This window comes from Histoplasma capsulatum, genomic scaffold (genome assembly GCF_000149585.1).
Source record: "Histoplasma capsulatum NAm1 scaffold_7 genomic scaffold, whole genome shotgun sequence".
Classification (NCBI taxonomy): Eukaryota; Fungi; Ascomycota; class Eurotiomycetes; order Onygenales; family Ajellomycetaceae; genus Histoplasma; species Histoplasma mississippiense.
The window spans coordinates 313,566-326,283 of record NW_001813976.1 but is presented as its reverse complement, the minus strand read 5'-3'; the positions used below and the strand labels follow the sequence as shown (position 1 = coordinate 326,283).

The window sequence follows — 12,718 nt, the reverse complement described above, 5'->3', positions numbered from 1 at the left end:
CGATAGGCGACCGAACAAGAACAAGAAAGCTGGTTCAAAGGTGGTCCGTATGCCCTTGGAGACCGCGAACACAGCGGGCGAAACTCGAAAGTAGGCTATCCTGACCATTCATGCTGGCAATCACTCACAGAGACACTGCCTGTCCAATACCAAATCCCTCCTGTCGTTGAAATACAGATATCAATCCTGTTTTCAACCATGGCGGCGGAACAGAGGAAGCTGCTTGAGCAGCTTATGGGTGGTACGTTCCCCCTCATACGGGGCCATCTTGTTATTGAGAAATGTTTTCGAATCAGCATGAGAAACTAATTTATATAGCGGAGCAAATGGTCGGCTTCGGCGGCTCGCGCAATTCCCAGCTTGCAATAACTGACCCCAAAGTTTGCCGCTCATATATTGTCGGCACATGTCCTCATGACCTCTTCACAAATACCAAACAAGACCTAGGTCCGTGTCCAAAGGTCCATAATGAGGGGCTAAAAGCGGAGTATGAGGCTGCATCGGCGCATGAGAAGTCAAAATGGGGCTTCGAATATGATTACCTCCGAGACATTCAGAAATACGTCGACGACTGCAACCGGAGGATTGATTCGGCGCAGCGACGATTAGAGAAGACTCCAGATGAGATTCGTCAGACAAATAATTTGGTATGTCATTTCCACCTTTTTATTATCATTGGTTACGTCTCCTTGAGATCCAGTCTCTCCGCAACGTGAAATCTATTCTGTTCGGCTGATTATATTCCCTAACTAATTAAACACATCCCTCTCACGCAGCTAAAACAAATATCCGACCTCTCAAAAACAATAAATAACGGCCTCCTCGAGGTCTCAGTTCTCAGCGAAATGGGCTCCGTCTCAACCGCTTTCAACGAGTTCCACAAAGTCCGCACCGCGAAACACCAAAAAGAATCCTGTGAACGCGAACTCAAAGCGCTCGCCGATACCTCAGGACCCTCGGGCCATCAGAAGCTACAAGTTTGCGACGTATGCGGCGCGTATCTCAGTCGTCTAGATAACGATCGTCGCCTGGCAGATCACTTCTTCGGCAAAATGCACCTGGGCTATGCGAAAATGCGCGAGACTTTTGCTGTCTTGCAAAAGGAGTTGAAGGGCCCACCGCCCTCCAGACATGACGATGGACCCTCCGCCCGCGGTGACTATGATAATGAGGGCGGGTGGGGATCTAGAGCGGGTGGAGGTCGAGGACCCTATCGGACTGGCTGTGGAGGTGGTGGATATAGAGGGTACAAGGGTAGAGGAGGCGGAGGCTATGGGGGACGGTGGTAGAGAAGGCCTACTGTTACATCTATATACTTTTATATGTGAGGCGCGGGAGAATTTGCATAGCGCTGGCGTTAGTGGGTTTGCTCTTGGAATTAGGCGAGGTTTTATATAGTTTGTTCTCTATCTTGATGCGAAGAAACCTATATCCAAATGCTGTACTCCGTAAACCTAACTAAGAAAAAAAAAAAATTTTTTTTTTTGTGTCTTTTTATTACATATATATATATGGTGGATCAAGTGGATGCTCATTTAAAACATAGTCTTCCCAGAATCTGATGAAATGATGAATGCCACAGCCTCATTTATAAATAAAGGGTCTTGATAGTTTTAATTATTAGAAGTGAATGAAAAGGATAATTACCCGTTTGTTTGAAAACGAGCTATGTAAGTGGAGTATAAGGCAAGTAAAAGTAGTAGCAAAAATATTTGTTAATTATTTACATGAGAGAAATAACACATGGACATGGATTGCCAGCCAACTGAATTGTGGGAACACAGTGGGTGATAGCAAAGCATGGGGATGAAAGGGTTTGGAAGGGAACATAAAAGAGGGCAGGGAAGGAAAGGGAAAAAAGATAGCGCAACTACGATACGTTTTTAACTCCCATGTCCCGGAGGAATAGCAAGAAAGCTGGCTGAACTGGAAGCGCAGAAGGGTAGCTACAAATTGAAGGTTTGAAGCAGGAGTTGGAAACAAGGGTTGGATAGACAGTTAATGAAACGTTTATCAAGAAAAATACCAGCAACTCATCAGAAACTTTTGAAAATAATTCAAGTAAGTAACTAACCAATATAATAGCGATGTATGGGGAAATAGTGAAAAGGAGGGATGGAATAGGGCCAATTGAGGAAAATTGTGCCACAATTTCTCCCTTTCAAGAGCTAAATAAAAATTGAGAAGAGGAAAGGAAGAAGTAGAACATAGAAAGTAAAATAAGCATTCCTTCCATTTTTAGTACAGCTAGAGGAAAAATACAAAATCCCTTATTTGCAAGTAACTGCAGCAATTTACACAGGAGACGAATCAGCAAACAAAAAATAGGAAACTGGCGTAATGAGGATAAGAGGAAAAATTCAAGTCGGGACTCGGGAGGGGGCTAGGTCAATAACACAAATTTCACTGCGCCTTCCCATTGATATTCTCAACGATCTTGCTCACTAACAACTGATAATCATTTGCCGCAGCAGGGTTCTGAGCCAGGATACCCGCAATGAGTTTGAGCTGCTCCACATCTGAATTGGGTGCTTGCTGCAATAGCTGTACTACCGCTGGAGAGGCCGCTAGTGGCCCGAGCACTTGTACTGCGGCAGACTTGCCGAGAGGATTTTGCGGTGGGGACGAGGTGTGGTAGGCTGGGTTGTATTGATGGGGTTGTGGTTGTGGCTTTGGTTGTTGTTGTTGGTTGAGACCATCTGTTGTTACCATGCGGGGGGAAGGCGATGCCAATGCCGTCGTGGGAACGACGGGAGGCGTACCGCTCGACGTGGCCGGACCAGAAATGAATTGGGAATAGTGGGGAGCGGAGCTTGGGGTGACCGTCAAGGGACTGGCGGTGGCATAGGCAGGTTCTTGCAGTGTCGGATGGCCAATGGGTGGGCTGTAGTGGTTGTTCGTTTTTACGACGAAGACGACAAGAAGTGTTCGTTCTGGCGTCGGGTCTTCGAGGGTGTTGTTCTCTAGCAGTTCAATGAATTCGGGTTTCTTGCTTTGGCCAGCTTCGATGGGGATGATATATGTGTCCTTCACTGCATGGAAGGGGTGTTTACCGATGACGCCGAATCGGTTGCGCTGCAGGAAATATTCGAATAGCCTTTGGAATTGCGCATTGTCGTGTGGGGCGATTGGGGGAGATATGGCATTAACGGATACATCGGTCGTTTGACTGAAGCGGAGACCGCAGAGGTAGTTCGTGGCGAGTTGCGTTTCGATACGGCCATCGACCACCAACGTGGGGGGGATTAATTGTTCCCACGGGATTCTTCCGCTCAGGTCTGCTCCAGCAACATGCCTTGCAGTGGCAGAGAATTCAGCAACGGGGTTCATGGATACTTTGCCACGCCAAATTTCACCTTCACTCTGGAAGTCCTTTGGAGAGTAAGGAGGGGAATCGATATCCTCGTCTTTAAGCAACTGATCTATCTCTGCATCGGCTTGGACTTTGTGACTCGGCTGTACATCCTGAAGAGATGGAGCAGAAGCAGGAGGAAATGGCTTATCATGAGGTGCTGAACCAGGTGATTGGACGTTCGACCAGACGTTTTGGATATTGAAGTTTGAGGCCGAGGCTCGTCGCTGGTCCCCAGCTGAGGGATCGATGGAGTGTAGCAGGTGATCGTCAGCTGTTCGATCTACTGAGCCACGGTATTCTCTGAACTCAGGCTGATGTGACATGCTTGGGCTGGCTGGTCGAGCTCCTGTAGGGCTTGTAGTAGATCGAAGGTCGGCCTCATGTAGGGTGTCGCGGCGAGTTGGCGCCGCTGAGAAGATAGATTCGGTTGCAGCATGCTGTGAATCATCTTCGATCAACTCCTCCCCTTTATGTGTACGTCTGATTCGGGGCCCTTGTTCTTGGATAATCATATGCTGCCTCTCGGCCTCTCGCTTGATTTCATCATCCTTCTGTCGTAACTCCTTGCTAGCCATGTCTTGGGTGCTCATGGTGGCAAGTGTGTCTGGAGAAATACTTCCTACAAGCAAACTATCACGTAACGAAGTATTCTTCCTCACATTGAATAGGATGGTCCGCATCTGTTGCTTATAGGCTTCACTAGGTTCTCCACTTCCTCCACAGAGATGTTTATACATGGAATGTTCAATTGCAACTCCCAGTGCTTCGCCAACAGCTTCTTTAGTCTTTCCAGCAGGCATCGAATAAGCGCCTTGCTGCAGGGCCGATGCTGCCTGTTCTACGAAGAGTTTGACTAGGGCATTCGCCACATTCCTCCTGGCCAGGCTCTGAAGGTCTGACGGGCCTCCAGTTCCCTCAGTGGGTGACCTTCCACTTTTCTGTTCCCGAACAGATTGCACACTAGATACGCTCTGCTTCCTGTGCACAGTCGGTGACTTCACCTCAGGACTTTCGATTTGGCGGCCAGTAGACAATCGCTGAAGTTTCTGCTTTGGTCCCTGAGAATAATCTTAGCATAATGGTAGGTCAAAGCATAATGGAGGAAGTACATACCGGTTCACGTTGGCTAACTTCCTGCTCGTCGAATTTGCGTTTTTGGCTGCTAGGAGGACCATCGTTGGGGAACGCTCCCTGGGACTGCGGAATGACTTTATTGCCGGTTGGCTGAGCAGAGACGGGAATCTCTTTTGCTGGTGTTCCAGAGGCACTTTTGACACCATCATCACCCCCTTCAGATTTGATATCGCTAGGCCGGGTGGATTTCCTCCCACGCTTGCCGCCTTTCTTTCTCCGTGCCTTTTTCTCCTCTGCAGCCAGGGCTCTTATCCTCGCAGCTTCCTCCCAGGGTTTCTCGCCATGAGCCATTTTATCCAGCAGCTCCTTATGATTTTCCGGCTTACATTGTTCACAAAAATATTCTGCAGGTTCCTGTCCCTTCGGGAAAGTAAGCCCCATGCAATCGTTGTGTTGCCACGCAGAGCACTTGTCGCAGCATATCATATCCCGCTCAACGTCTTCCTCCTCTTCATATTCACCACAAATGCAACGGATTATCTCGTCCTCTTCTTCGTTGGGGGCAGGGGTCTGTTCGTCGGAAGCTTGTTTCTGGGCTTTGGCCTGCGTCTTCCCTTTGCGTTTCGAGGGTGCCAACTCTGATAAATCGTTGTTTTTAGAATGCTGGCCTTTTGTTGCTCTGCCCGAGCGCCGTGGTTCTTCTGTTTGATTAGTTAGCAGTGAGTTCCGTATGCCACGATGTAGACTGTTGAATACGCGGATTTGCCATCTCCCGTTCCAATGGGGTTGGGAGGGACCAAAATATTTAAACGCTGGGATACGATTATGCTTACCGGCCATGGTGAAATAGCTGACACGCCAGAAATATAAAATAGACTACAGTAGATAGAAGACTTGCTGAGAAGGTTTGAATTTTTGCCTGAGTTTTGCGAAGCCAATGGAAAAATACTAGTCTTGCCTCCTCTACGGCATCGACAGGAACTAGTAATACAACGGATAACGGAAGAGGAGAGGGATAGCCACTCTTTTTCCTTGTGTATGTTTCTGCCACGCGGAAATTACTTCCCCATTCAACCGTTGAACAAAATGTGCGTTGTTGGTTTGTTGCTCCAAAAACAGATTCACGCGTACAATCTCCTTGATCTGGAAATCCGGGGAAGCTAGAAATTCACCTATTCTTCCCAATCTCAGACTGTGGATGATACCAGACAGATAACCATCCCGCAATCGACTTGCGAAGCTTCTATCGAACAGCTGGTGATATCTCGGAACACTAGATTGATGGAGTTGAGATGCACAAATCGATGTTGTGGATCTTGTTGTAGAATTGCGACGTCGCGATGAGGAGATTGGGAAGAAGAGAGATTGCGCTAGACCGTAAATAGAAATAATAATCACGTGATATGCATGTGACGAAATTTCGATTTGAGCTTGATGCTAATGCAAATTAGGAATAGTTCAATATCACCGGCGGACCGACACGGTGACGTCGCGAACCTTGCTGTTGCATAATGTTATTGATGCTCTATCCGGAATCTCTACGGTACTACAGATACCAAATGTTCATACTTCCTTCTATTATCTAAAAATTATATCCATTCCACGTTTTAGATCCTAAGCTACGGACCATCCCGTCATGGCAGATATTCGGGCATTACTCCGAAACGAGTTGGCATCTCGTCGAGCCACTGATTCAAATAACTCTTCTAAAGCCAGACCGGTTAAAAAAAGAAAACTTGAACCAGAATTTCGGGGTGACGGGCATAAAAAGCCAAAAACCACCCAGGAGCAAATTACGCAGGAAAAAGTGTGCCAGCAGGTTCAATCTGTTGAAGATGAAGAACATGATGATCCATCAATAATAGACGAAGCCGCGCAGCTTGAGCAAGAGCAAACATCCGAGCTTTCACCACAACCTACAACGGCCCTTCCTTCAGAACCAGCCGAATCGCAACCACGATCACAACCACGAACCATCGACGAAGATGAGTGGGCCGCGTTTGAACGAGAGGTTGCCGCACCCACAAAAATAATACCTGCTGCTCCCAGTCATGCCACGATATCCGCCGGGCCCCTTTCTGCGGCTGAGCTGGCACAGCGCGAGAAGCTGGATAAGCAGGTGCAGATGCGAGTGCATGAGCAGGAAGCATCGCTTGAGAAGGAAGATGCGGCGAGGTTGTTGGAGGAGGAATTTGAGGAAATGGATGAACTTGAGGAGAGGGTTAGGCGGTTGAAAGAAATGAGAGACGAGATTCGGAGGAGGGGAGTTACAAGGGAGGGAGCTGGGGTTGGGGTTGGGGTTCTCGAGGGTGAAGATCAGAGCGAGGAGATGACAGGGCAGGAGGTAAGGGAAGGTGGTGGGGCTGGGGAAGATGAGGACGAGGTGGATGAGGATGAAGATGAGGATTGGGATAGTTGGAGATATAGATAACTGGAATATCAGATGCAAATGACCCATTAGGTTAAAGGTCTACAGGGCGATAAAGTTTTAATAAGTGTAATATACGCATATGATACCTTTTTTTTTTCCCAGCGCGTTTTGGATATGTTCTCGTCTCGAGATATACTGGTGATTTAATTGGCATTTTCCAACCAAATATAACATAGGTATATGCATGTAGATGTTGTCTAACCATCATTATCATCAGAGAGAACTTGAGCTGCCATCTTCGGCTCCATATGACTTTTCAATCCCTCCTTGCCAACCCGCATCGCCATTGCCAACTCCGCTTCTCCTTGACGTAACATATCCCTGCCATGCATCAATGCACCCCTTTGCTTCCGCTTTTGCTCTTGCACCAATAACTCCCGTTCGGCAAATGCCTTTTCCCGTTTCTCCCGCTCAGCCCGACGTTTATCGCGTGCTGCTCGTTCCTCAGCAGATATATTATCCGGCTCGGGTGAGGGGGACAGAGTTAATATGTATGCTTGAATTAGCGAATCGCGAACGTTGGGTGCCAATGAGATATATCGTAGGTCCGCGAGGATACTAGCAGGAAGCGTATCCGGCGTCGACGATCTGTTCAGCTCGTGGATGGGTATGGACTTGAGAAGGGTGGAAAGGTCCGATTTTCGAGTACTTTCGGATAATTTAAGGCGTGATACATGGTCCCGGTAGAGCTTTTCCCGGTCTTTATCTGATAACTTATTATCCTTCATTTCTGGTTCCTTTCTATATTTACGTTTGAACTCTGGCCAGTATAATTTCGGTGTGGCATATTCCTGTAGGAAAGCAAGGAAGCGGATTCGGGGATCTTTCTTTTCTTCCTTTTCTCGTCGTTCTTTCAAGTCTTGTATCCGATCGCGGCTCCAGTCGGTCCAGGCCTCACGGCGCGATCTCATATTGGGCATTATCGTGTATCTGGAGTCGTCAATGATTTTACCCTCTTCAATTAGCTTCTCCCATGGCATGTAAGGGTTTATCCGGAAATCATCGAGTAGGTCGCGGAACAATGCCACTGAGTCCTCTGCTGTGAGTGGGAGACCCTCTGCGCCGTCCTCCCATCCCTCCTCACCCGGCTCTCCATATTCTCCAGGGTCCAATCCGTATTCCTCACCCATGGCTGCAAGCTGATATTCGATATCACCTTCATTGAATTCGATGGGTCCGGTCTCGCTGGCTTCTTTATCGGTTCCCTCCCTTTTGTATGGTTTAGTCCCCTCCTCGCCCTCTTCGTCCGTTACCTCGACCTCTTCATACTCATCGCTATCCTCTTCCTCCCTAGGTTCATTCCGACCGACAGAGGGTAATTGCTCGCGTTCCTGTGACACACTTCCAGGAACCCCCGCTTCTGGTTGCTCTTCTCCACTTGGTTCACCCCGCTCACCCCGCTCTGTTCTTTCCCGTTCGAGACGATCATACTCGACAACCCCTTTCAATACATCCGGTGGGAATTTCCAGAAGCTGTCGTTAGTATCCGGGTTATGAACAAATCGACGACCTAATTTTGTTTTCACGAGAAGCCACGGATGGCAACCGGGGATCGCGTGCTTGGACTTTGGCCTGTCCTCTGGGTGGCGAGGTCGTCTATCATGATGTCGCCTGTTCCCGGCACTATCTCTGCGAGATTTATCGAAGTGACCTGCTATATTGAAGGGCATGGGTCCGTAGTGCGACTGATGCGCGAACTCTGGAATCGGGACACCGGTAAAAGCCGCTGGGAAACCAAATGGCGGCTGAGCTGGTGCTCCTTCATGCGGAGAATCTGAGGGAAGTGGAGCTGGTCTCTTATATGTTGACTGCTTTGTTTGGGCATTGTAGTAATAGGAATGGCCTTTTTATAATTAGCGCTTTGCCGCAAAATAACCACCCAGGGAGTCGGAAACAAGAGGTTACCTGATGGAGCCTTGTGCTCAGTCCATCCGGGTGGCAGTGGACTTAAAGCGGAATAGGTAGATTTGAGCATCTTAGCCGCTGCCTCTAAATTACGTGTATATGATAAGAAGCATTATATGTAAGACCACTATGAATTATACTATATAATTATAGATGATTGCTGTGGTTGTTGTTACCGGGAGGTTGTTGAGGGTGAGCCAAGGAAAAACGATACAATTGGTCCAAGCTCAGTTAGTGGTTGGACGCGAAGGAGCCAGTTTGCCTGGACGAAGCCCAGCTCCTCCAACACCTTTTATTTACAATAGACAACTTCCCTCGACAGGCTACTAGCGTTTGATATAGGATAAATCGCACATCTTTCTTTGAAATCCAAATAGAGTCCAGCGAAAATGTCCAGAAGATATGATTCCAGAGTCAGTGTTCTGTCTGCATCTGTCGAATCGGTGGTCCTCTGCTAACCCACTCTATTACTTGTAGACCACGATCTTTTCGCCGGAAGGCCGTCTGTACCAGGTTGAATATGCCCTCGAAGCAATTTCACATGCCGGAACTGCCCTTGGAATACTAGCGCAGGATGGAATCGTGCTGGCCGCAGAGAGGAAGGTCACGAGCAAACTACTGGAACAGGACACATCTGCGGAGAAGCTCTATATACTGAATGAGTACGGTTGAACTTCCTACATTTCTACCACTATGTAGCAAAAAGAACCAACGGACCAAAATAACTAACCTATCTCGCAGTAATATGATATGTGCGGTGGCTGGAATGACAGCAGATGCCAACATCCTCATCAACTATGCGCGCCAAGCCGCCCAACGCTACCTCCTGACATACAACGAAGAGATCCCATGTGAGCAGCTCGTTCGTCGTCTCTGCGATCTGAAACAGGGCTATACACAGCACGGTGGTCTGCGACCCTTTGGCGTTTCTTTCATATACGCCGGGTATGATCCCCTCCGGCAGTTCCAGCTGTACCAGAGTAACCCCAGTGGGAACTACGGTGGATGGAAGGCGACTAGTGTCGGTGCAAACAACGCCAGCGCTCAGAGTCTATTAAAGCAGGACTATAAAGAAGATTGCGATTTGAAGGAAGTTTGTGGGATGGCGGTGAAGGTGCTGAGCAAGACGATGGACTCGACGAAGCTGAGCAGTGAGAAAAGTGAGTTTGAACTTCATAAATTGGTTATTCCTTTTTCTTGCCCAAATCTATCTATTTGTTCATATTCCACAAGTTCAATGCTAAAGCACTTCTTCGTCTATATATAGTCGAATTTGCGACTGTGGGAAAAACCAAGGATGGTCAAATATATCACCATTTGTGGGGTGCTGATGAGATCGATGCTTTGTTACGGGAGCATGGCCTGGCAAAGGAAGCTGATCAAGAAACCGGGTAGAACAAAAATGGAGGGTACATATTGACAGTTGCTGGGATAAACCCTCTAACACCGAATACGAAAAGCTCCTGGTGTTAAACTTTATGTCCTAGTCTAAGCTGCCCGTTAATCAACCGATAGTTTTTCTAAGTCTAGTATTTTTTCCATCTCATGGCCACAAGCCATGTATTTATCTCCAATCCTGGGCATGTAACTTCTAAATTAGCCGATTTTATTTGTAGATATAACATATTGCATCTCATAAAATCCAATCTGAGGATCTGGTGGGAAAAGAATAGATGCACTGCGATCCCATCCCTTCCAAGCGTATTGGAAGACGGCGCTTACATTCCGCGATAGGAGCGCGGCTACTCCAGTACTGAGGACTACGCGGTGCGCAGGAAGCTTACGTCCCGCACCCCTCTGGATTTCAACCTCATCTGTTGGCATCAAACAACATCAACCAACTCTCATTACTGATATCACACTCTCGTCACTCCCGATACCACCATTTTCGCTCATTTATCCGACTATGTTTATGTTATATACCTTTCCTACGTCTAACCTTGTCTCTCCGTTACCTTTTTCGCGCTAGCGGGGCGAAATTTATTGAACCATTGGGCGACAAAGCAGCTCCCCTCCTGGTCACCTCGCTCAGATGATACAGGGCGCTTAATGGTTGGATTCATAAATAGTGTGGGCAGAATGCGAAAAACTTATAAATTCATTGGCAAACAAGAGCCCTTAATCAAAGGGACCCAAACGCTAAGCCCGAATACTGAATGCCGATATCCTCAACCATGTCCTCCACCAACCGCCGCCCATTTTTTCCCCAACACATAACCTAACGGAATAACCATCAAATGAAAATCAAATAAAAGAGACCCGAAATCATTAGAACCAAGTGGATGTTATGAAATAACAGTGATCATGAACCATGAAGTGTGATAACAAAAGGTAATGAGTAATCATATCTTTTTTTTTTAAAAAAAATAAAAAAACACCTGGGACATTCCATCATGTCGCCTACGACTGGTGTTCCCGGCGCCTCTTTTCGTCAGCCAGTTTACTTTCCAATGTTTTTCTGTTTCATCAACCTCTCATACTCCAACTGCCGGATCTCCTCCTCTAGCGCCCTGATCTCAGCACTGCTTTTTTCCATTGACGCCTTGAGTGTGCCACCCTCCCGCTGCCACCGTGCGAGCCTTTCGATCTCTGTGTTTCGTCGGCGGCATTTGGTGTCGATTTTCTCACACAGTTTACATTGCGTTTGGATATTTTCGGTGCTGTGAACAAGTTTCATGCCGCAAGTCTCGCCCATTCGATATTCATGGTTGCACCGGGCGGCGAAACTACCCCATGCCCAGTCTCCGCAGGAGAATTTCTTCTGGTTATAAAAGCACATGGCTTTGAAACAAGTCAGCTAGCAGTCAACCATAAGTCTTCCTTCTTACATACCGACTTATGTTCTCCTTGACTGTTTCAGGACACCGACTGGTTTCTATTGGGCGTGGGGTTGGATCCTTTCTGAAGACCAGGAACGATAGGCTGAACCTTGTTTGTTGAAGGAATTTGAAACAAATAGAGGAAGAGCTTGTTTAGGAATGTACTATCGTGCTTGACTTTTGACCTTGCAAGTGTAATGAAATTGGTTGGAACTGGAGCTGTGCTGGAAAAAACTGAGTATCCTGGGGTTTGTCTGGGTATTTATGTTTGGACTCAGTGCAGATTCCTTCTTGCCAAAGCCTTTCATCGATACTTTCATCCACACATTGCCGATCAAATTTGTCGATATCTGCGTGTCTGCCGTCCTAGAGAGTTTTCCTTCAACATTTTACCCCCAACCTGTTCCTGGTCCCCACTAGCCAGGGTACATGACCTTGAAAAAGCGGAGCTCCACTTCAAAGAATTCCTTTCATGGCTCTTTCCGACGCTGCAAGGTGATATCGGGTTTGCCTTTGTTGGGCAACGAATGCATACTTGCTCGACATGGTTGTCGTGGCATTGTGATCTACCGTCATCATCCAACTTCTTTTTCCTACCCCTCCTGTTTGGAATCTCCTCCTGTTATCCGATTGAGGGTGGCGTTTTGACCCCTGGACAGCTCATACTTTTTTCCTGTCAAGAACCTTGGTTGCCTGTACTTCCCCGCTCTTTGCCTTTCATCGAATCTCACTTCGATGTTGATGCGTATACTATCTACGGCAGGAGCCTCGTTGTATCAGCCACCTCCTATCACCTGTGGATACTTCCTTGATGGTGACCACATCCTTTGACGTTCACGAGATTTACCTTGATATTCGGAACTACGGTAGGCTGAACCTAGCGGTCTGGGCTCGGTGTAACTTTGGCCCTTCACGCCCAATCATCCCAATTGATATCCCTCCAGATATTTTACTTCAATATTCGATTAACTTGAAAAGGGAATATCCACTTAGGAGGTGAAAGTGCCAATGCGAATTTTTCCGTGACATTCATCCTCCATGCAAGAAACTTGTTCTGCAACCCAACTCACACATTTCGTTTCCATTGGATCATTGGCACTTTTGTTTGTGATATCCTCCAACCTCCTGCAGGGT

General features: G+C 47.4%; 6 protein-coding genes across 6 annotated transcripts in view; 3 read left to right on the top strand and 3 right to left on the bottom strand.

Moving 5' to 3' along the window:
* Window positions 1–198: 198 nt before the first annotated feature.
* Window positions 199–1,289, top strand: HCAG_05743 (conserved hypothetical protein; the record flags this gene model as incomplete). The annotated part of the gene is made up of 3 exons (XM_001538088.1): window positions 199–241; window positions 319–647; window positions 777–1,289. 3 exons carry the CDS (start codon window positions 199–201, stop codon window positions 1,287–1,289), a joined length of 885 nt encoding a protein of 294 aa, XP_001538138.1.
* Window positions 1,290–2,403: 1,114 nt separating this feature from the next.
* On the bottom strand, window positions 2,404–5,269 carry HCAG_05742 (predicted protein; the record flags this gene model as incomplete). The annotated part of the gene is made up of 3 exons (XM_001538087.1): window positions 2,404–4,413; window positions 4,469–5,130; window positions 5,263–5,269. The coding sequence occupies 3 exons, from the start codon at window positions 5,267–5,269 to the stop codon at window positions 2,404–2,406; spliced, it is 2,679 nt and encodes an 892-aa protein (XP_001538137.1).
* Window positions 5,270–6,065: 796 nt separating this feature from the next.
* On the top strand, window positions 6,066–6,742 carry HCAG_05741 (predicted protein; the record flags this gene model as incomplete). Its single annotated transcript, XM_001538086.1, has 2 exons — window positions 6,066–6,650; window positions 6,689–6,742. 2 exons carry the CDS (start codon window positions 6,066–6,068, stop codon window positions 6,740–6,742), a joined length of 639 nt encoding a protein of 212 aa, XP_001538136.1.
* Window positions 6,743–7,057: 315 nt separating this feature from the next.
* Window positions 7,058–8,463, bottom strand: HCAG_05740 (predicted protein; the record flags this gene model as incomplete). Its single annotated transcript, XM_001538085.1, has 2 exons — window positions 7,058–8,370; window positions 8,427–8,463. 2 exons carry the CDS (start codon window positions 8,461–8,463, stop codon window positions 7,058–7,060), a joined length of 1,350 nt encoding a protein of 449 aa, XP_001538135.1.
* Window positions 8,464–9,154: 691 nt separating this feature from the next.
* HCAG_05739 (proteasome component Y13) lies at window positions 9,155–10,160 on the top strand (the record flags this gene model as incomplete). Its single annotated transcript, XM_001538084.1, has 4 exons — window positions 9,155–9,178; window positions 9,243–9,427; window positions 9,507–9,925; window positions 10,033–10,160. 4 exons carry the CDS (start codon window positions 9,155–9,157, stop codon window positions 10,158–10,160), a joined length of 756 nt encoding a protein of 251 aa, XP_001538134.1.
* Window positions 10,161–11,205: 1,045 nt separating this feature from the next.
* HCAG_05738 (conserved hypothetical protein) overlaps window positions 11,206–12,718 on the bottom strand; it is a gene marked incomplete at both ends in the record, with an annotated part of 2,524 nt that continues 1,011 nt past the window's right edge. Inside the window, 4 exons of the mRNA XM_001538083.1 lie at window positions 11,206–11,526; window positions 11,750–11,950; window positions 12,120–12,186; window positions 12,316–12,338. Of these exons, the coding sequence (XP_001538133.1) occupies window positions 11,206–11,526; window positions 11,750–11,950; window positions 12,120–12,186; window positions 12,316–12,338 (612 nt within the window). The remainder of the gene's footprint in view (window positions 11,527–11,749; window positions 11,951–12,119; window positions 12,187–12,315; window positions 12,339–12,718) is intronic.